Raw genomic sequence first — 23881 nt, forward strand, 5'->3', positions numbered from 1 at the left:
CTTTCCCCATGACTCACAATCCAGAAACATCAGTGGCTGGATGAAAGATGCAACAGTCTGTCTGTGTATAAAAGCTGAGTGAGTTTCTGGGATCCAAATACCGATTACAAGCAAACAGGTCACAGGTGAGAATGTCACCTTTAGCAGTCATTCAAACCCATTTGTGTCAACTTCTGTGCATGTTATCAGGCCAAAATCAAAATCAGGATATGTGAACTTTTGATCAGGGTCCTTTGGATGTTTTGGGTTGTCATTATGATTAAAAAAGAGAAAACAGAATAGTTTGACAATAATTGGCTTCACCCAACCACTATCTATGAGTGGAGAAAAAGTTTTGGCGTTTTCATATTCTCTGAAAAAAAGGCCAAGAAAGGAAACAATTTGCCAGGGTATGTAAACTTTTGAGCACAACTGTATCCATCATTGGACGTTAAGGGGTTAAAAGGGATACTCAAATTTTGGAAATACTATTTTTTTTTTAATTTGTCAAAATGATATTTTCATAAATAAATGCAAAACATATCAATCTAAATTTATTATTATCATAATGAATGCGTCATGCAAAAAAAGTAAAAAACAATGGGATAATGTTGAAGCATTCCAGAGTTATTACTACATGAAGGGACACGTCAAATTTAAAAAAAAAAAAAAAAATGGCCTGGTCACTAAGGGGATAATCCATCGTCAATTAGGCATATATGGAGATTCCAGGTATGGCATTTGCAAGCTATTGCTGTGAACCTACAACATGCAGTCAACAGAAGAGAAACAGACCATCATTAGGATGGAAAAAAAAAAAATAAATAAAAGAACACACTGAGCATAGACAAATTATAATGAGGGCACTCTGAACCCAGGGACCTCAGAGCAGCACACATCCTGGACAGACAGGGGCAAATGTCCCCCAGTTCGGGCTCAGGCCACAGCCGTCTGAAGTTTTAGATGCAGGATGTCGACACTGTACAAGTGACGACAGCCGCATCCCAGTATTGCAGACATGTCCATACTGCACACTATGTGGGCTTGTGTACAGATCTGACCTCATCAGCGTGCCAGGCATCATCCTCTGGCCGGCAGCAGATGAGCTAATGAGCAGTCAGAAGTTTTGCACAGGCTGAGGAGAGGCAGCAGGTCTATGATGTTCCCACAGTGAGAAGGCGACAGGATGGTACTCACCTCATGCATGTTCACAGCACTGTCTGCAGTCGCTCTTAGGCAGTCTAATCATTTATTGCAACAACCTGAACCCTCACACAGATGAGGTTGCACTGTCAGTGGGGGTCATCGGCTCCACTGTCACCTGATCTGTATGTAAATTCAGTCTGCAGCAATAACTCAATGAGGGTCAGATAAAACAACTGCAGTAAGTATACAGCACGCAGAACCCTCCCTGGGGGCACATGCACATTGCTTCAGCACTAGCACCGAGGTGGGGCAGCAGTGCAGTTCAGAAAACCGCACAGGAACACGTCGACTCTTGGTGGTTTCCTTTATTCTGGTGGCGCGCTTGTTTGGAGGCCTACTTGAGTAACCAGAGAGGAGCGAACATAATGGTACTAGTACTTATCCCGATGCCCGATCACTGTGCTGATCACCTCACTACACACGTTAGCAGGTGCATAAGGTATAACTGTTGCTAGAACTACAAAATTCCATTACAGGTCACAGACACGTTGATGCAGCCAATGCTTATTGAGCTGCCTCAGTTTGTGCCACTCCCCCACCCCCTCCGACTAATTCAGGACACTGTGGTGCCTCAAATGGACTGTGATGGGGGAGGGGGAAGTAAACAATACAGTAATTTGTCAATGGAGACTCCATCAGCCCCAGAGTGCATCAGGTAGTCGTATGAGCTCCTAGTGTTCTGGCTCCAGAGCAATGTGATTTTACCAGAGACAAACCTAAAAGTAGGCGAGGACTATGGATGCACCATATGGTTAGTAAGAACCAAACTAATGGAAGGGATTAATCGCTATTGCACGGCCTGCACTAAAACTATCTGCACACTACAGCCAGTATACCCAGAGGTGGACACATCATTGATGCAGCCACACAAGGGCCTACGAGATAAACGTGCCCCAAGTCCACCAGCAAAGCAGCTTCTGTCGTAGCAAAACTATTGTATAAAAGGGTCTAAATACTGTTTTTGGACATGAGTCCTTTTCTGTTTGTCGCCTATTGAGCATACCCACAGATGCTGCGGTTAATAGGGACCACCGCACCTAAGTGGCCAGATGTTCGGGGGGGGGGGGGAGAGTAAACCTATTGCCCCCTCTAATTGCAGGATGTTCATCGTTTGTCATGGCAGTTGGAGACCTTCTGATACTCTGTCTGTAATGCCATTACAGTCCGGGTCTCGCAGTAAATTGTTAAGATGACAATACACTGCACTACAGAAGTATTGTACTAGCGCTCAAGTGACTGCAGGTTCAAGTCCTTAGTTTATAATGGGACTCTATAAAAAAAAAAATAAGAAAAAATAAAGACAAGAATTGTCCACATTTTGGGTACTTTTATACTTAAATATATGTTTGAGGCCAAAAATAATTTATGGCAGGCTCTTTTCCCTGAACACTCAACTTTGACACTGTCATAAATCAACTGAGCGGAACTTAGAAAAAGAGGAGTTATAAACTCTTGTCATATTGAGCTCAGCCACAGATTGTCAGATAACTCATTCTGCAGCAATAGTGCAACAAGGAAGGTAAGGCAAATAGTAAAACCTCTTTACCTCTTAATGACTGCCGATACGTCTTTTTACTGACCTGAGATATAACAGATCATCCCCATGCAGGTGACAATCCAGCAGCTGTCGGTTGTACACTATAGCTGACAACTTGCTGCATCAGCCACGATCACTGTTGGCACCGTCCATATCTGTTTAACCCATTAGATGCTGCTGTCAATGGAATGGTGACTACATCATATAAATGGTTAACAGAGTGTGGGGTTCCCTCTTTATCCCAACTGGTACCCTGAGATCATGATTGTGTGGTTCTGATGTTTGCCATGGCAATTCACGACCAAATAGCAGCCTTAGACTCTGCGATTATAGTAAGATGTTCAGAACTTGGCGACTGTCATGATCCAGTTTTGGATCTGACAGTTTAAATAAGTTAAACTTTTTTTCCTTTGGGTGTCAAAGTCACGTGATTGCCCCCGGTGGCCATTAGAATTACTACACGTGGTGTTCTAAGTTGCCCGGTGGTGGTTAGTGGTATCGCACGATAGTTTAGGTTTAATATGCACGTAATTAGTATTCAGGTGTGACGCTCTATAAAAGAGTGTCAGGTGGGTTCAATCACTGCTGGTGATAATGTGTCATTTTGAAAGCAAGCCTGGGTGAAGATGGAGCTGAACATGAGTCCTGCGTGGCCCAGCCAGAGGGGACGAGTGGCAGCTATGTGGTCTGCAAGAAGGGCTGGCATGGCATGGTGGAGTCGCAGTTTATTGTCACAGGAGGCGCTGTATCCAGGGTCACGTTGTCGTATGGGTTCGCCTTGCGGTACCCGCTGCGTCCAGAGACACGTGACCCTGACAGCGACATTTAGGAGGTAAAAATACACTTCAATTCAATTCCGGTCATGCCACTTTGTATAAATTCCTGAAAAGCACCTGAAGGGTTAATAAACTGACATCAAATTTCAGTATGTCAGGGGGTGTTTTTAAAATGGTATCACTTTTGGGACCCCTAAGGTCAATTCAAACATGGATAGTTCCCACAAATATTTTTTGTAAATTTTCATGAAAATAAAATTGCTGCTACATTTTTAAACCTCCTAAAATGCTAATAAAATCAAAAAACATTTTACAAATGGTGCTGATGTAAAGCGGACATGTGGCAAATGTTATTTATTAATGTTTTTGTGTGGTATGACTAGCTGGATTAAAGAGATAATCATTCAAAGTTTGAAAATTGCTAGTTTTTAACATTTGTCAAACTTCTGATATATTCTGATGTGCTTTTCATATTGCCTGAGCTCGTGAGCAAATATCCTCACTGCCGTTACAGGCCACTAACATCTACATTGTATTTATTTATACACTAGATTATGGCCCGATGCTATCGCATCGGGAGGATGCCATAGCATCACACCTCTTGCCATGTTAACCCTCAACACACACTCCTCTCACATTTCACCATCTCCACTCACTCTTTCACTCCACATACGACCCCTTCTCTCACTCCGTCTCTCATACTCACGCCGTCATCGCCGCTGCTCCACGATCCCCGACATCATCTTCCGCCGGCGCCATCCTGGATCCAGACGTTGTCCACGCCAGCGACATGTTCTTGCGGCGCCGCCATCTTGAGTATCGTGAAATCCCACGATATTCAAGATGGTGTCGCCGGAAGAACATGTCGCCGGCGTGGACGACGTCGGGATCCAAAATGGCGTCGGCGAAATCTCGCGAGTTTTCGCCGACGCCATTTTGGATCCAGACGTCTTCCTCGCCGGCGACATGTTCTTGCGGCGACGCCATCTTGAGTATCTCAGGATTTCGCCGATCCAAAATAGCATCGCCGCAGGAACATGTCGCCGGCGTGGATGCAGTCGGGATCCAAAATGGCGTCGGCGAAATCTTGCGAGATTTCGCCGACACCATTTTGGATCCCGACGTCCTCCACGCCGGCGACATGTTCTTGCGGCGACGCCATCTTGACTATCACGGGATTTCGCCGATCCAAAATGGCGTCGCCGCAAGAACATGTCGCCGGCGTGGAGGACGTCTGGATCCAGGATGGCGGGGATCGTGGATCAGCGGCGATGACGGCGTGAGTATGAGAGACAGAGTGAGAGAAAGGGTCGTATGTTTAGTGAAAGAGTGAGTGGACGTGAGTGGAGATGGTGAAAGGTGAGAAGAGTGTGTGTGTTGAGGGTTAACATGGAAAGAGGTGTGCGGTGACGTCACCGGTTACAACTGGACGGAAGTTGTTACAACCGGAAGCTGCTTAGGGCATTTATTATAGATGTTAATTACATACCTGATCACCTATTCAGGATGCCTGGTCAGTTAGAGTAATGCTAGGGTTACATGGGGCAGTCGACGACAAGCGTGGGCGCCATACCAGTTCAACTAGAGTGCCAACCTCCGCTGTCAGGAAGGGAAATACTAGCCTTTTTAGTCAGTTTTTCTGTGCGTATATGTATTTAGGTATATGGAAGGGTTTTTTGTTACGGTTTACATGTATAAGGGTCTCACAGGTTAGGCACTTTGGTTGTTGATTGAAGAAACTGTGGGCGTGGGGCATCAACACAATTCTACTCAATATTAAGTTACACAGTATAAAAAAAAAATAGAGAGCAGAATTATTGCACAACAGTCACGTTGTCATGGGGCCCCTCAGGAAAATTAATCATCCACCTCTGCTCTATTTTGTATAGTGATGTGCATAAAGGAAAAATTTGTGTGGCATAGTCTGCCGTTTTACATCTACAGTTGTGTGTTACTCACATAGCCCATCAGAGGAGGTCATATGACATGTCACGTGATACCCCACCCCCAGGTAATGATGTGTCGCCCTGCCTTCCTAAACTGTCTGGGGCCCTGGCTATTCTTAAACCACCCCTGTTGGTAAACTTGGGAATTCAAAGGCATAAATGTCCACAGTAAACAGTGGTGGAGGATTGCAGAATCCTTTCCATGGTGAAGAAAAACCTTTCACACCCTTCACCCAAGTGAAGAACATGCCAGTATACTGTATTTAAGGCTACCATACAGAGAAGACTTCGAGAAAGCAAATAGAGGGTTCACCACATGGTGCAAACCATTAAATCAGCTTTAAAATTAAAATAGGGATTTCTGTGTACTCACAGGATCATGGGTGTTATGCTGCTGCCACTAGGAGGACACAGTGAATTACAGAAAAAAATAACTCCTCCTCTGCAGTATACACCCTCACGCTGGCTGAGATTTACCCAGTTCGGTGAAAAAGCAGTAGGAGTATTAAACAAAGCACAATAAACTATGTCAAACTCAAAACCTAAGAATGAGACAAGCCAATAGGCTAACGGGGGGGGGGGGGGGTGCTGTGTCCCCCAATGATTGGCTGGGAGAAAAGGATTTTATGGTGAGTACACAAAAATCCCTATTTCTGCTACGCCTCATCGGGGGACACAGGACCATGAGATCATAAAGCAGTCCCTGGGTGGGGCGCAACACAACTGCCAATACCCCATGTATTACTGGCTTACAGCTGTGGTACTGCCGATTGCAGAAGACGCCTGCCAAGAGCTGCATCTGCAGAGGCCTGAGAATGAATGTGGTAGTGTTTTCTAAAAGTGTGCAAGCTGGACCAAGTCGCAGCCTTGCAGACCTGTTCTGCTGACGACTGGTGTAGAATGGCCAAAGAGGCGCCCAATGACCGAGTAGAATGCCCCTTAATCCCTGCTGGGACAGGTGTGCCCCTGACACGGTAGGATTCCTGAATAGCCGAGCGAATCCACTTGGCTAGTGTGGCCTTTGAAGCGGCTAGACCCTTCCTATGCCCTTCTGGAAGCACGAACAGGGCCATCTGACTTGCGGTAGGGAGCCGTACGCGAGATGTACCATCTAAGAGCCCTAACCACATCCAGGGTGTGGAGGGCCTTCTCAATACGATGGACTGGTGACGGAGAGAATAAAGGCAAAATCCCCTCATAGAAATGAAAGGAAGACAACTTTGGGCAGAAAAGACAGGGAAGTCCTCAAGACTGCCTTGTCCTGATGAAAATTCGGGAACGGAGGTCGGCAGGACAGGGCCGCCAACTCCGAAACTTGTCTGACGTAAATCGCCACTAGGAAAACCACCTTCCAAGAAAGTCTTAGTTACTCACCGGTTAACGGTATTTTTCGGAGTCCATGACAGCACCACCTGAGAGAGGGGATCCGCCCTTTAGGAACAGGAAACCTACAGATACAAAAAGGGTGGCACCTCTCCCACGCATCAGTTGGATTACAGAGCACAAGAGGACTTCCAAGGTTAATGCATGATTTATGTACAGTATTCTTTACAATTTATAAACTTTTAGCACCAGTGAGCATATACAAGAAATAGACGTGCACACCCCAATTAAACTAAGGGAGGGAATATACGGGTGCTGTCATGGACTCCGAAAAATACCGTTAACCGGTGAGTAACTAAGACTTTATTCGGTCGTCCATGACAGCACCACCTGAGAGATTTACAGAGAGTAACATCAGCTTTAGGGAGGGACTACAGCCTGCAGCACCCTTATACCAAAAGAGAGGTCTGTGGAAGCACCCAGGTCTAGCCTATAATGACTATAAAAAGTGCTCGGAGAGGACCAAGTAGCCGCCTTACATATCTGGTCAATGGAGACTTCTGATCTTTCGGCCCATGAGGTCGCCATGGCCCTGGTGGAATGCGCCCTCAGCTTCCCGGGTGGCGACCTGCCCTTTGAGGTGTATGCTATTGAAATCGCCTCTCTAATCCATCTGGCTAGTGTATTTTTTGATGTCCTACAACCTTTTCTGGGGCCTTGATGAGAGATAAATAGGGCATTATCTTTCTTCCAGGGATCGGTGACTGTCAGATATTCTATGAGGCCTCTCCTGACATCCAGGGTGTGTAGTTTCTTTTCCTTCTCGTTAGTTGGATTAGGGAGGAAGGATGGAAGAACTATTTCCTGTGTCCTATGGAAACTAGAAACTACCTTCGGCAAGTACGCTGGATCAGGTCTAAGTATTACCCTATCCTCTTTGAACTGTAAATAAGGAGGACACCTAGATAAAGCCTGGATATCGCTTATTCTGCGGGCTGATGTTAGAGCTACCAGGAAGGCTACTTTGAGGGACAGATTTTTTAGGGAAGCCGACGAGATAGGTTCGAATGGGGTCTCCGTCATAGCAGTGAGGACTAGGTTCAAGTCCCACGGCATGAATCTATCCTTCATTATTGGCCTGGATCTACCTGCCGCCTTAATGAACCTGCTTACCCAATAATTACCAGCGATGTTACAGCTAAACAGGGCCCCCAAGGCTGACACTTGTACTTTAAGGGTACTGGTAGAGAGCCCCATGTCCAGACCTTTTTGTAGGAACTCTAATATCTGCATTATCGGCGCTGAATCCCCAGCGACTACTCCTGAGTTTTGAAGGAATTTTTTCCAAATTCTGACATAAATTTTTGTGGTAATGATTTTTCTACTCTTAAGTAGGGTGTTAATTAGGTCTGCGGAGAAGCCCTTTTCTTCTAATAATGACCGTTCAAACTCCACGCCGTCAGATGTAGGCCAGCCACCTGCGGATGGAAGACTGGGCCCTGGGACAGGAGATCCGGGATGTCCGGCAGAACCCAAGGATCGGACACTGACATGGTCCTGAGGCATGAGAACCATGCTCTCCTGGGCCAAAACGGAGCGATGACTATAACCCTCGCTCTGTCTTTCCTGATTTTCCTCGTCACCAGGGGTAGAAGAGAAAGGGGAGGAAAGGCATAGGCTAGTCTAAAGTCCCACTTTATCAGGAAGGCATCTACCGCCAGAGGATTCTCTCTGGGATTTAGGGAGCAGAATTGTTTCAATTGTCTGTTGTCTCTGGTGGTGAAGAGGTCTACCTCTGGATATCCCCACCTTTGAACAATCAGATTGAATATGGAGGCGTTTAGGGACCATTCCCCTTGCTTTAGCTGATTGCGGCTTAAAAAGTCTGCCGTGATGTTGTCTCTTCCTTTTATATGCAACGCTGTTAAAGATAGAAAGTATTGTTCTGCTAGATGGAACAACCGCTCTGCTACAATCATCAGGGGTCTGGAACGGGTCCCGCCTTGGTGATTGATATATGCCACTGTGACCTGATTGTCGGAGAACACTCGCACGTGATGGCCCTGTAGATACACAAGGAGCTTTTTAGCCGCCTGTTCTACTGCTGTCAATTCTTTTAGGTTAGATGACATTCCTAACTGATCATGTTGCCATTGGTCCTGGACTAATATTTCACCCATATTAGCTCCCCAACCGTAAGGACTAGCATCCGTGGTGACTATGGGGGTTACGTTATACTCCCAGGGCACCCCTTTAGACAAGTTATCCTTGTCTAACCACCACTCTAGGGACTCCCTAGTGTTACGGGACAAGGTTAGCTGACCCTCCAAGTAACCCCCAAGGACTTTTTGATGTAATAAGACCTCGCTCTGTAGTTTCCTTGCATGAAACTGGGCCCACTGGACTGCCGGGATACAGGCCGAAAGAGAGCCTAGAAGGGACATGGCTTTCCTGAGGGACATAGTGGGGTTATTGGAGGCGTTCAGGATCTGATAATGGAGGCGAACAAGCTTCTCCGGAGGCAGACGGCATTCCTGTTTCTCAGAATCCAGGGTTAGGCCCAAGAATTGTTGGACTTTCATTGGTTTCAACCGAGATTTTTTGACGTTCAGCAACCATCCTAACCGTTCTAGGGCAGACATTGCCTTTTGTAGCTGTTGTAAACAATGATTCGCCGTTTTACCTACAATAAGAAAATCGTCCAGGTAGGGGATCACCAGAATGTTCGATTCACGTAGATGGGCCATGACCTCCGCTATTACTTTAGTAAATACTCGGGGAGCGACAGCCACTCCAAAGGGGAGGGCCGCATATTGGAAATGTCGAATTGACCCATCCAACTGAACCGCCACTCTGAGAAACCGCTGATGGCCTGCATGGATGGGTATATGGTAGTATGCGTCTTTTAAATCTAACACCACCATAAAGCAGTTTTGGAACAGCAATTTTATTGCAGATTTAATCGTTTCCATTTTAAAAGGACGTATGACCAAAAACTTGTTGAGGGCCTTAAGGTTTATTATCGTCCTAAAGGAGCTGTCTGGTTTGCGGACCAGGAACAGAGGGGAATAGAATCCCTTCCCCCATTCTCCCTCTGGAACCTCTATCAGGACTTTCTTGGCGCACAGGTCATGAACCTCGGCCTCCAGGGCAGCTTGTTCTGAAGCAGACGACCTGAGTGGGGTGATTTTAAATTGATCAAGGGGAACCCTAGAAAACTCTAGTCGTAGTCCCATGGCTATTATCCCCAATATCCAGCTGCTATTAGAGATCAGAGACCAGGATCGGTAGAAGGCAGCTAGTCTCCCTCCTACCGGGGCAACTAGTCATTGGGGCGGCTTTTTCGTATCCCGAGCTGGACCTTCCTGGCGCCCCCCTCCAAACATGAATCCTGTACCTTTCCTTTTTTTCTCATCCCATCTGCCCTGATCGCTGGACGGCCTTCTCCGGAAAAAACCTTTCCTGGTAAAGGGACGTCTGTAAGAGGGGTTCGGGAGACTGGGAAATTTCTTTTTGTCATCTCCAGCTTTCTCTAACAATTCGTCCAAGACGGGCCCGAATAGGTACTCCCCCTCGCAAGGAATGGAACAGAGACGGGACCGGGCTTGAATATCTCCTGGCCAGCATTTTAACCAGAGCGCTCTTCGCGCTGCATTAGATAGCCCCGCGGCTTTAGCCGCCATTCTTGCAGAGTCTGCAGAAGCATCGGCTAAAAAAGCAGCGGCATTCTGAATGATCGGCAAACTTTTCCGAATAGATGTTCTTGAAGCTCTGTCTTTTAGCTCAGAATCTAGCTGATCTAGCCAGACCATCATGGATCTTGCTGTACAGGTGGCAGCTACCGCTGGTCTTAATGCGCCTGCTGACATCTCCCATGTCCCTTTAAGAAAGGAATCCGCTTTTTTGTCTAGCGGATCTTTCAAGGAGGCCATATCGTCAAATGGTATGGCGGATTTTTTAGATGCTTTGGCTACTGCTGCGTCTAGTTTCGGGGCTTTATCCCATTTGTTTACTACCGGGTTATCAAAGGGGTATCTCCGCTTAAAGGCTGGTGGCATAGAGCCCCTTTTTTCCGGTCTCTTCCATTCTCTGTCAATTAGGCTCTGAACCTTATCGTTTAATGGAAAAGCTCTGCATTTTTTGGGGTCTAGACCCCCGAACATTATGTCCTGTGCAGAGAGTTCCCGTTTTTTGTCTGCTACCCCCATGGTGGACCGTATTGCTTTCACTAATCTGTCCATCTGGTCTAAGGGGAAGCAGAACCGGCTAGAGTCTTCATCCGAGGAAGACGACGAGGAGGCTGAGGAGTCCGAGGAGTTGTCACCTTTCCTAGGGGCGACTGAGGTCTCCGAGCCTGAACCACTAGCTTCTCTTCTCCTAAAAGGTTCTCTTTGAGGCAAGACTTTCATTTCTGCCCTGATCATCTCTCTCAGGTTTGAAGTGAAGTCAGGTTGTCTCTTCCGCTACCTGCATAAACGGGGGAGAGTATAAGGGCCTGACAATCTACCCCTGGACTCCCTGTCTTTATGCATGGTTGGCATAATTTTTTAGGGTGGCCATCTGGTAGGGGGGAACTACAGAGGGCACATTCCCTGTGCTTCTGTTTTCCCGTAGCCTTCTTCTCCTGCGAAAAAACATAAGGGAACACTGCATCAAGGTACATTCACGGAGATCTCTTACCCATGCAGATGAAGCAGGTACCGGATCACGGAGGGAGGCAGGGGGTTCTTTCCTGGAGGAACTTTCGCGGCTCTGGTCGCTAGTTCGTCTCTGTTTTTTCTGCTGGCCACTCGCATGCGGTTTTGTCGTGGCCTGTTTTTGCGGGCGCTCTTGCGCCTCGTCCTGCTGGTCTAAGGGGGCTTCCGTTGTATCCATTGCTGGGGCCTTCAGAAGCACCCCAGCGGCGTCCCCATCTGCCTTATATGGCCTCCTGGTGTCCGGTCAGCAGGTATCCTGCCATAGCACCACCCACCCGGCTTTCGCGCTCCCTCCCCCATGCTCCGGCCCCCCTCGGCTCACCCGGGTCGCCGTGCGACCCCCGGACAGGCGTGCACCCGCTGCGCGCGCCGGAGGCCGGCCGGCACCCGACTTCCGGTATCGGCGCTATCGCTCCTCCCCTTCCGCCGCATCACTTCCGCCTCTCACCAGAGCCCTGCGGGAGCGCGCGCGAAGGAGCCGCGCAGCGCCCCTGCTCGGAATACCCCAGCCCCCCCGCGCACGCCGCCATGAGCCAGCACTGACCGGGAGGACCGGGCCTGGGGAAGCGCAGCAGGACCGGGGCATACATACCAGGTGCCGGCGTTTTGGAGAGAGCATCCACCGGACCCCTGCTCCACCTGCTCCGTCCACTGCCGTGGTGACCTACCCGGCCCCACCGTGGCGCTTCCAGGGACCCCGCACTGACCGAGGTAGGAGACCCCCTCGCTACCTGGGTCGGTCAGCCGGCCTGGGTATTTCAATGACGACTCCATGACGGACGTATCTGTAGAGAGTCCTGTCCTCTAGGAACAGGAAACCAACTGATGCGTGGGAGAGGTGCCACCCTTTTTGTATCTGTAGGTTTCCTGTTCCTAAAGGGCGGATCCCCTCTCTCAGGTGGTGCTGTCATGGACGACCGAATAAAGAAAGGTTAGGGATACATCCTGCAGTGGTTCGAAAGGGGCTTCCTGTAAGACTCCGAGGACCAAGTTAAGATCCCATGATTCCAATGGTCTTTTATAGGGAGGCGCCATGTGGGAAGACACCAGTTCTCTGACCTACGCGTAGTGTACGACCGCGAGCCAGGCCTGACGGATCGAAAGCAGACGACTGCCTACTTTGCCGGTGTCCGCAACGAGCCATTGTGTAGAAGATCTATGGGATATGGCTCCCTTAATTCCAGATGCCCTTGACCTGGGTTTCCAGGTGCAGTTAGGTGTGTATGAAACCTGGGAACCTCTGTCTCCACGCAGGGACCGACTTGGTCCAGAAGAGAAGGTTGTGGAGGACCAACTGGAATTGTTGCGAAAGGGCCGAAAATGAGTCATTTCTTGATTAATAAAAACGGCCGGACGTGCCTTTGTTGGGGAAGGAACTTACTCTTCCCTCCAGTAGCGTCAGAAATGAGCTGGTCCAGTTTCTCTCCAAATAGGCGACCAGTTTGATGAGGTAGAGAGGTCAACGATCTCTTGGAAGCGGAATCGGCCCGCCAGTCGCGGAGCCATAGGTGTTGTGAATTCTCTCTCTGGCTTCCCTTTGGTGATTACTGAAGGTAGTGAAGCTGGTCAGATTGACAGAGGGTTTGCGAGTTCTCTTTCTGGGCTCCCTCTGGTGGTTACTGGAGGTAGTGGAGCTGATCTGATTGACAGAGGCTTGCCACCTGATAATGAGGAAGACTATTGGAGATCTCGGGTTTCTGATTGGGATTTAAAGACAGCTGACTCCCTCTATCCCTGCTGATTTTCTTCCTGTGCGTTCTGAGGTCTGATGTCTCCTGCTCTTTCCCTGCATGGTTCAGCTAAGTGATTAATTTGCTATTCTGTTTGCATTTGATCTGGTTTTGTCTATCTCTGACCCATTCATAACACATAGGGCCCTTCTATTGGAGACTGCATTGACACCAGCCTGTGCAGCACAACTGGCCACAATTAAAGAAGCATTAACTACAGAGTCTCCTGCATGAGCTGACTGGCGAGGCTGGCTGCCTCCGGGGGAAAATTGCTATCCTGAATGGCTGTGACTAACACCTCTACCCAAGCGGCCATAGCCTTTGCCATCCAAGTCGCTGGGAAAGAAGGAAGAGCGCCGCTCCGGAAGCCTCAAATACTGAGCGAGCAAGGTAGTCAATTTGATGGTAAGAGGGGTTTTTGACTGAGGAGCTGTCAGATACGGATAGGAGCGTTTTGGAAGCAAGACACGACATAGAAGGATCCACTGAGGGGGACTGTAACCAAACATTCATTAGATCCAGAGCAAAAGGGTATTTAGACTCAATAGGCTTTTGAGCTGAGAACCGTTTATCTGGCCAGTCCCTATTTCTCTGGACAATGTCCTTAAACTCAGGATGATTGGCAAATAACTTGTGAACACGTTTAGTCTTCTTAAAGGACAGTACGTGTTCCGGAGTGGAAATATTTTCCTCGACCAACCTCAGAATCTTGTTGACCGACTCAATAAGAGAATCAAGCATCTCTTGATAATTCAGGGGATCCTGACCTAATGACGTATCAGACTCGTATTCGGAGTCATGTTCGCTGCGAAAGTCAGGAGAGGGAGAATGAGAGATGCAACTCCTAGATGCCGAGGCGCGAGCATGATCGTGGGATGCGTCATGGGTCAGTTTTCTAGAAGCCTGATCATCCCGACCGAATAAGACCGCTGTTGGTGGACAGTTCCCGACCGTCGCCAGAGTCCTCCGTGGTCGGCAAAGAGACGTTCTGACTTAAAGAGGAGCCCCGGAGGGAGTCTATTGCCTTGGTCAGGGACTCCAGACCATGACAGGGACACAACCCACTCAGGGGGACTAAACTCAGCGGGGCCGGTGGTGGCAGCGGGCTGCACCTGGGCACATTCCAGTTGACAACCATGCATAATGGATTAGTGTGAGCACGGGGCAAGGCTGTTTTTGCACGTGGCACATGAGGTAAAAAACGCTGTTTCTTATTAGCCTTTTCCTTGCATTGAGACAGTGTAGCCGTAGAAGCTATGGGGGCCGCAGGCAGAGAGAAGTGTCGCATATGCAGAGAAGGGTTAATGTCACTGCTCACGTGCAGAGAAGGGTTAATGTCACTGCTGTGGCGCAGTGCAGCTTACCCATGTCCTGGTCTTGATGTCCCCAGGGGAGAATTGTGCTCTCCGCAGTCCTTTGAGGCTCCTTCCAGCGTTACCCACGCCGCAACTAAGTGCCCCGCTCAGCCATCAGGAAGCAGGCCAAGTGAAAAGGTACGGCCACCGAGATTAGGAAGGCGCTTCTCGTTCAGAACGAGAAGCACCAGAAACGTGGGGGGCACCCACTCGCGGTGGTCGGATCTAAGGGACTGCGGCCTAGACCAGCTAGAAGCCGAGAGCTCAATTTATGAAGGCCGCCGGACGCAGCGCAAATGTAGCTGGACGCCGAATCGGCGCTCCCCCTGCCCCCCAGGGACCAGGTCCCACTGCCTGTTGCACGCTCATGATGGCTGTGCAGTGATAAGCCGTCTCAGATCAGCCCATCATACTCACGGAGGCGGCATTTAGCTAAAGCAGCGCTGTTCTTAAAGGTATATTGCTCAATCAATCCCCCTTTACACAGGAGGATGGAGAGGTTGCCGCTTGCATCAATGGGCTGCAGGATGGGTCCGGGGGAGGAAACATGAAGGTGAACCTCCATTTGCCTCTGTTGCCATTGGGAGACCAGGACCGGCAGGAACCGTCGCCCTGAATGAGCCTAGGCATGACCCCTTCGTCGCAGGAGAGGGTACGAGGAGGTATATTCCGCGTTCTCGCCTGTTGATGTTTCGGGGGAGATCGGACCCCATAAAAAGACCCGTCGCCTCCCTCACTCCGTTAATTAAAAAAGAAAAATTTACTGAAATTTTTTTTTAAAAAGAAAATAAAAACGGTGGGGTCTGAAGCCAGACCCAAGTGCCTCCTACAGACACTAAGCAAGAACTGGGTAAATCTCAGCCAGCAAGAGGGTGTATACTGCAGAGGAATACATTTTTCTGTGATTCACTTAGTGTCCTCCTAGTGGCAGCAGCATAACACCCATGGTCCTGTGTCCCCCAATGAGGCGTAGGAGAAAAAGGCCAGATTAAACCTTGCCAAAAAACAACTAGAAAATCCAGAACAATTATGGAAAAGCATTTTTTTAAACAGATGAAACCAAGATTAACCTGTATCAGAATGATGGGAAAATGTATGGAAGGGGCTTGGATCCAAAAGACATCCTCTGTAATACATTGTGGAGGCAGTGGGAGTGCATAGAAATGCATGGTTTCCAATGGTGATGTGACTGAAGACAGAAGCAGCCGGATGAATTCTGAAGGGTACAAGGCGATACTGCATTTGGTTGAATCTGAGCAGAAAGTAAGGGTGATTGGATGGTGCTTCACAGTACAGATGGACAATGACCCAAAACATACTGTGAAAACAACCTAGGCGTTTAAGGCAAATTAGTGGAATATTCTGCAGCGGCCAAGTCACAGAGCAGCATTTCACATACTCAAAACAAAATTTAAAGCTGAAAGACCCACAAAAACAAACTGAAGTCAGCTGCAGTAAAGGCCTGGCAAAGAAACACAAATGAGAAAACCCAAAGTTTGCGTGAATGCATGGATGTCAGTAATTTATTGCAAACGACTTACTACAGTATTAAAAACGAACAGTTTGTTAAAGTTAGTTTGTCCAGTTACTTTTGAGCCCCTGAAATGAGGCTTTGTAGAAAAATGGTAACCATGCCTAAATGTTCTCACAGGATATTTTTGCTCAACCCTTTTAAGTAAACTTGAAAGTCTACACTTCAGTTGCATCTCAGTTTCATTTTAAATCCAAAATTAGTGGCATGCAGAGTGCAAATGAAATCTGAAGAAGTTGGCGGCGAAACGAACGTCAGGTGTGTCCGTACTGTGTGTGTAATATATCCCATAGTCCCGTGCCCATATACCCACCATACATATCCGCCATCCCATAGTCCAGTGCCCATATACCCATCACACATCCTCCATCCCATAGTCAACCATTATGACATCATAATGAGCGTCGGGGCTTGCAACCTATGACGACATCAGCGTCGCCATGGCAACCATTATGACATCATAATGAGGGGCGGGGCTTGATACACACTTTTTCCCCATTATGTAGATAGGAGCAAAGTTGTTTGGTGAATTGGAACGCGCGGGGTTAAAATTTCGCCTCACAACATAGCCTAGGACACTCTTGGGGTCCAGACGTGTGACTGTGCCAAATTTTGTGGCTGTAGCTGCGACGGTGCGGATGCCAATCCCGGACATACATACACACACTTGAGCTTTATATATTAGAGATATAGATATATATATATATATATATATCTCTGAGTGAGTGTGTGTATCGATCGATGAATATGTCATAATGGTTGCCATGGCGATGATGTCATAATGGGAACTGTGGGATGGAGGATAGGTATTATGGGTATATGGGCACGGTACTATGGGATGGAGGATGTGAGATGGGTATATTGGCACGGGACTATGAGATGGCGGATATGTATGATGGGTATATGGGCACGGGACTATGAGATGGCGGATATGTGTGATGGGTATATGGGCACGGGACTATGAGATGGAGGATATGTATGATGGGTATATGGGCACGGGACTATGAGATGGCGGATATGTATAATGGGTATATGGGCACGGGACTATGAGATGGAGGATATGTGTGATGGGTATATGGGCACGGGACTATGGGATGGAGGATGTGTGATGGGTATATGGGATATATATATATATATATTAAGCTGAGTGGGTGTGTGTGTCGATGTCCTAATGGTTGCCATGGCGACAATGTCATAATGGCTGCCATGGCGAAGATGTCATATTGGGTATATGGGCACAGGACTATGGGATGAAGGATGTGTATGATGGGTATATGGACACATGACTATTGGATGTAGGATATTATGATGGGTATATGAGCACAGGACTATGTGATGGCTGATGTGTGATGGTTATATGGGAGATATATGAGTGTGTCGATGATGTCATAATGGGTATATGGGCACGGAGCTATGGGATAGAGCATAGGTATGTTGGGTATATGGGCACGGAACTATGGGATGGAGCATATGGATGTTGGGTATATGGGCACGGGACTATGGGATGACAGATATGTATGATGGGTATATGGGCACTGGATTATGGGATGGAGGATAATCATTATAAATTTGTTATAACTAACCACAGTTCGTTACAATGCCCGGGCTTTTCAGCTAGTAATGTATATTTTATCTCGCACTACCCAGTGTACCATTTTCAACACAGATAACCTGTTTTGCAGCAATGATACAGAAGCACATAAAGTCACAGTATTACTGAAATATATTATCCTGATTTTACCTCCATCACCTCTTTTTTGCATCCTTTTTCTTGGCATCTCTGCTTACAAATTTTATTACTAATTATCTTAATATTTGTGATTAAATATTTTATTTCGTGGATTGCTTCTCTACTCGATCCTTTATTTTTATGGTTTGAAAGTGAAGTCTATTTGCTTTTATGAAGTGCCTATTATATTGTCAGCGAACACCATTTGCATAATTACCAAGTTCAGGTCTACAGCATGGTGACAACTCCCACCTTTTCAGGAAGTCCAGAGCAGGGTGACAAAAAACCGACCCCCCCATTTCATATACGCAGGCCTAGAGCAGGGTGACCCCTCCATATACACAGGGCTAGAACAGTATGACACTGCAACTACCACCACCCCCACCCTTTCATATCCACAGGTCTAGAGAAATGTATCCCTTTAGTGGGGTGGCAGCATGCAAGGTTAGACATTGCCATGTGCAGGTCTAGAGCAGGGCGACACCCCCCACTCCCCATTTCATACACAAGTCTAGAGCAGAGTTGACAGAGGCACAGGTGTAAAGTGGGGTTTCCCTTGGGTAGGGTGGCAGTGCCTTAGGCGAAATGTTGCCATGTACAGGTCTAGAGCAGGATCACAACTCATGTCTGGCTGCAGACCACCACTACACACTGCAGGGGGGGCAGACCACAAGGACCTCTCAGCGCCTCAGCACAGGTGTAAAGTGGGGTTTCCCTTGGGTTGGGTGGCAGTGCCCCTGGGGAGACGATGCCATGTACAGGTCTAGAGCAGGATCACTAATGTCTAGCTGCAGACCACCACTACACACTGCAGGGGGGGCAGACCACAAGGACCTCTCAGCGCCTCAGCACAGGTGTAAAGTGGGGTTTCCCTTGGGTTGGGTGGCAGTGCCCCTGGGGAGACGATGCCATGTACAGGTCTAGAGCAGGATCACTAATGTCTAGCTGCAGACCACCACTACACACTGCAGGGGGGGCAGACCACAAGGACCTCTCAGCGCCTCAGCGCAGCAGCACAGGTGTAAAGTGGGGTTCCCCTTGGGTTGGGTGGCAGTGCCCCTGGGGAGACGATGCCATGTACAGGTCTACAGCAGGATCACTAATGTCTAGCTGCAGACCACCACTACACACTGCAGGGGGGGCAGACCACAAGGACCTCTCAGCGCAGCAGCACAGGTGTAAAGTGGGGTTCCCCTTGGGTTGGGTGGCAGTGCCCCAGGGGAGACGATGCCATGTACAGGTCTAGAGCAGGATCACTAATGTCTAGCTGCAGACCACCACTACACACTGCAGGGGGGGCAGACCACAAGGACCTCTCAGCGCCTCAGCACAGGTGTAAAGTGGGGTTTCCCTTGGGTTGGGTGGCAGTGCCCCTGGGGAGACGATGCCATGTACAGGTCTAGAGCAGGATCACTAATGTCTAGCTGCAGACCACCACTACACACTGCAGGGGGGGCAGACCACAAGGACCTCTCAGCGCCTCAGCACAGGTGTAAAGTGGGGTTTCCCTTGGGTTGGGTGGCAGTGCCCCTGGGGAGACGATGCCATGTACAGGTCTAGAGCAGGATCACTAATGTCTAGCTGCAGACCACCACTACACACTGCAGGGGGGGCAGACCACAAGGACCTCTCAGCGCAGCAGCACAGGTGTAAAGTGGGGTTCCCCTTGGGTTGGGTGGCAGTGCCCCTGGGGAGACGATGCCATGTACAGGTCTACAGCAGGATCACTAATGTCTAGCTGCAGACCACCACTACACACTGCAGGGGGGGCAGACCACAAGGACCTCTCAGCGCCTCAGCGCAGCAGCACAGGTGTAAAGTGGGGTTTCCCTTGGGTTGGGTGGCAGTGCCCCAGGGGAGACGATGCCATGTACAGGTCTACAGCAGGATCACTAATGTCTAGCTGCAGACCACCACTACACACTGCAGGGGGGGCAGACCACAAGGCCCTCTCAGCGCCTCAGAGCAGCGACTGGTCTGGTACCTCAACATTCTCTGTAAGACCAAATTCAGAATGGGGATTTTCCGCAACCTGTAAAAATAAGAGACTAGTCAGCGCCAAGCAGGAAACAGACAGCGCGGCTATGGAGCGACAATAGCGAAGCACAGTACCTGGCTCTGTCCTCCCTCCAAGCTCTGCTCGGCATCCATGATGGGACCACACGTCGGCTCACAGGCACCTACACAGGACAACACGGTTACGAATACAATGAAGCAGCGTTCATACCTCAGGAGGCGCCATGAGAACCGGCTGGATAGACAATACCTGCTCGTTACTATGACTGCAGGGCGGCGGCGACACCGCGCGCACCGGAAGCGAAGCAGATAGATGGTAGCCGCCCTGCTCTCGCCCTCTCTGCAACCTCCACCAATGGCTGCGGATGTCTCAGCAGTGGACAGTAACAAGAGCCGTGATAGGCTGCCAGCTCTCCTTAGGCAGAGCTTTGCTATTGTGCGCGGTGGGCTGAGCTAGACCTGGACCGGGGTCTGTAGGATCCAACTGCTCGTTTCAAATTCATTTGAGCCTTGTCAGCTCAGTGTGGAGGAGGTGATTACAGGAGCCGTTCCTGGAAACTCTATGGAGGGGGGAGCCTTAAGGTCCTGTCACGCTTAAGGCCCCGTCTCACTAAGCAATCTCGGTAGCGAGATCGCTGCTGAGTCACAACTTTTGTGACGTAACAGCGATCTCACCAGCGAGATCACTGTGTGTGACAGCGATCAGCGAGCGGCCCCCCTGCCGGTATCGCTGATCGCTGCAAGAAACCTCTGGACATTTGTTTGGTCGCTGGTCTCCCGCTGGCCAGCACGCATCGCTGTGTGTGACAGCGGGAGACCAGCGATCAGGTGTAAAAAATAATAAAAAAAATATAGTTATTCTCACCTTCCGACGTCCTGTTCAGCCATCCTGCCTCTCTCCACGCTCCGGTCCCAGTGATCCTTTGCACGAATGACCGCGAGACTTTGTTATCCCTCGAGACCGTGACATCTCGCGGTCATTCGTGCAAAGGATCACTGGGACCGGAGCGTGGAGAGAGGCGGGATGGCTGCGTGGGACGTCGGAAGGTGAGAATAACTATTTTTTATTTTTCTATTTTCTACAGCGATAGCCAGCGATGCCGGGCGCTCGGCATCGCTGTGCTGATCGCTGGTGAAGCTGTCTGTGTGACAGCTCACCAGCGATCACATAGGGACTTACTAGCGATCCTGACACCTTGATATCGGTGTCGGGATCGCTGGTAAGTCGCTTAGTGAGACGGGGCCTTTAGCCATGCACCAGCGATCCAGACCAGCGATATGACGCGGTCAGGATCGCTGGTGCATCGCTATGTGGTCGCTAGTGAGCTGCCACACAGGCAGATCTCACCAGCGACATCGCTGGGGACGGGGGTCGCTACTTACCTGTCACACTAGGCGATCCTGACGTCCTCCCGCCTGCGTCCACGCGTCGCTCGTCTCTCCACAGGAAGCTGACTACGAGAAACAGTCCAGGACGTTCTCGCGCAATCAGCGATAACCAGCGGGTCGGAGGTAAGTATCAGACACAGCGATGTCACTAGCAATATCGCTTAAAGCCCAGTCTCACTAAGCAATCTCGGTAGCGAGATCGCTGCTGAGTCACAACTTTTGTGACGTAACAGCGATCTCACCAGCGAGATCACTGTGTGTGACAGCGATCAGCGAGCGGCCCCCCTGCCGGTATCGCTGATCGCTGCAAGAAACCTCTGGACATTTGTTTGGTGGCTGGTCTCCCGCTGGCCAGCACGCATCGCTGTGTGTGACAGGCGGGAGACCAGCGATCAGGTGTAAAAAATAATAAAAAAAATATAGTTATTCTCACCTTCCGACGTCCTGTTCAGCCATCCTGCCTCTCTCCACGCTCCGGTCCCAGTGATCCTTTGCACGAATGACCGCGAGACTTTGTTATCCCTCGAGACCGTGACATCTCGCGGTCATTCGTGCAAAGGATCACTGGGACCGGAGCGTGGAGAGAGGCCGGATGGCTGCGTGGGACGTCGGAAGGTGAGAATAACTATTTTTTATTTTTCTATTTTCTACAGCGATAGCCAGCGATGCCGGGCGCTCGGCATCGCTGTGCTGATCGCTGGTGAAGCTGTCTGTGTGACAGCTCACCAGCGATCACATAGGGACTTACTAGCGATCCTGACACCTTGATATCGGTGTCGGGATCGCTGGTAAGTCGCTTAGTGAGACGGGGCCTTTAGCCATGCACCAGCGATCCAGACCAGCGATATGACGCGGTCAGGATCGCTGGTGCATCGCTATGTGGTCGCTAGTGAGCTGCCACAAAGGCAGATCTCACCAGCGACATCGCTGGGGACGGGGGTCGCTACTTACCTGTCACACTAGGCGATCCTGACGTCCTCCCGCCTGCGTCCACGCGTCGCTCGTCTCTCCACAGGAAGCTGACTACGAGAAACAGTCCAGGACGTTCTCGCGCAATCAGCGATAACCAGCGGGTCGGAGGTAAGTATCAGACACAGCGATGTCACTAGCAATATCGCTTAAAGCCCAGTCTCACTAAGCAATCTCGGTAGCGAGATCGCTGCTGAGTCACAACTTTTGTGACGTAACAGCGATCTCACCAGCGAGATCACTGTGTGTGACAGCGATCAGCGAGCGGCCCCCCTGCCGGTATCGCTGATCGCTGCAAGAAACCTCTGGACATTTGTTTGGTGGCTGGTCTCCCGCTGGCCAGCACGCATCGCTGTGTGTGACAGGCGGGAGACCAGCGATCAGGTGTAAAAAATAATAAAAAAAATATAGTTATTCTCACCTTCCGACGTCCTGTTCAGCCATCCTGCCTCTCTCCACGCTCCGGTCCCAGTGATCCTTTGCACGAATGACCGCGAGACTTTGTTATCCCTCGAGACCGTGACATCTCGCGGTCATTCGTGCAAAGGATCACTGGGACCGGAGCGTGGAGAGAGGCGGGATGGCTGCGTGGGACGTCGGAAGGTGAGAATAACTATTTTTTATTTTTCTATTTTCTACAGCGATAGCCAGCGATGCCGGGCGCTCGGCATCGCTGTGCTGATCGCTGGTGAAGCTGTCTGTGTGACAGCTCACCAGCGATCACATAGGGACTTACTAGCGATCCTGACACCTTGATATCGGTGTCGGGATCGCTGGTAAGTCGCTTAGTGAGACGGGGCCTTTAGCCATGCACCAGCGATCCAGACCAGCGATATGACGCGGTCAGGATCGCTGGTGCATCGCTATGTGGTCGCTAGTGAGCTGCCACACAGGCAGATCTCACCAGCGACATCGCTGGGGACGGGGGTCGCTACTTACCTGTCACACTAGGCGATCCTGACGTCCTCCCGCCTGCGTCCACGCGTCGCTCGTCTCTCCACAGGAAGCTGACTACGAGAAACAGTCCAGGACGTTCTCGCGCAATCAGCGATAACCAGCGGGTCGGAGGTAAGTATCAGACACAGCGATGTCACTAGCAATATCGCTTAAAGCCCAGTCTCACTAAGCAATCTCGGTAGCGAGATCGCTGCTGAGTCACAACTTTTGTGACGTAACAGCGATCTCACCAGCGAGATCACTGTGTGTGACAGCGATCAGCGAGCGGCCCCCCTGCCGGTATCGCTGATCGCTGCAAGAAACCTCTGGACATTTGTTTGGTGGCTGGTCTCCCGCTGGCCAGCACGCATCGCTGTGTGTGACAGCGGGAGACCAGCGATCAGGTGTAAAAAATAATAAAAAAAATATAGTTATTCTCACCTTCCGACGTCCTGTTCAGCCATCCTGCCTCTCTCCACGCTCCGGTCCCAGTGATCCTTTGCACGAATGACCGCGAGACTTTGTTATCCCTCGAGACCGTGACATCTCGCGGTCATTCGTGCAAAGGATCACTGGGACCGGAGCGTGGAGAGAGGCGGGATGGCTGCGTGGGACGTCGGAAGGTGAGAATAACTTTTTTATTTTTCTATTTTCTACAGCGATAGCCAGCGATGCCGGGCGCTCGGCATCGCTGTGCTGATCGCTGGTGAAGCTGTCTGTGTGACAGCTCACCAGCGATCACATAGGGACTTACTAGCGATC

At 49.7% G+C, this 23881-nt stretch overlaps 1 protein-coding gene across 2 annotated transcripts in view; it reads right to left on the reverse strand.

Annotated features, from left to right (window-relative positions):
- Positions 1-20388, reverse strand: part of DPY30 (dpy-30 histone methyltransferase complex regulatory subunit) — a 42721-nt gene extending 22333 nt beyond the window's left edge. The window contains exons 1-3 of one of the 2 annotated variants that reach the window (XM_073551819.1): positions 20076-20388; positions 19922-19989; positions 19794-19841 (exon numbers count right to left, since the gene is read on the reverse strand). In XM_073551819.1, coding sequence (XP_073407920.1) covers positions 19794-19841; positions 19922-19960 — 87 coding nt within the window. In that variant the 5' untranslated portion in view covers positions 19961-19989; positions 20076-20388. The remainder of the gene's footprint in view (positions 1-19793; positions 19842-19921; positions 19990-20075) is intronic. The other variant, XM_073551820.1, reaches the window with a different exon arrangement.
- Positions 20389-23881: the final 3493 nt, after the last annotated feature.

The sequence above is a fragment of the Dendrobates tinctorius genome, unplaced genomic scaffold, assembly GCF_039654945.1.
Source record: "Dendrobates tinctorius isolate UK_male_01 unplaced genomic scaffold, ASM3965494v1 ptg000181l, whole genome shotgun sequence".
Classification (NCBI taxonomy): domain Eukaryota; kingdom Metazoa; phylum Chordata; class Amphibia; order Anura; family Dendrobatidae; genus Dendrobates; species Dendrobates tinctorius.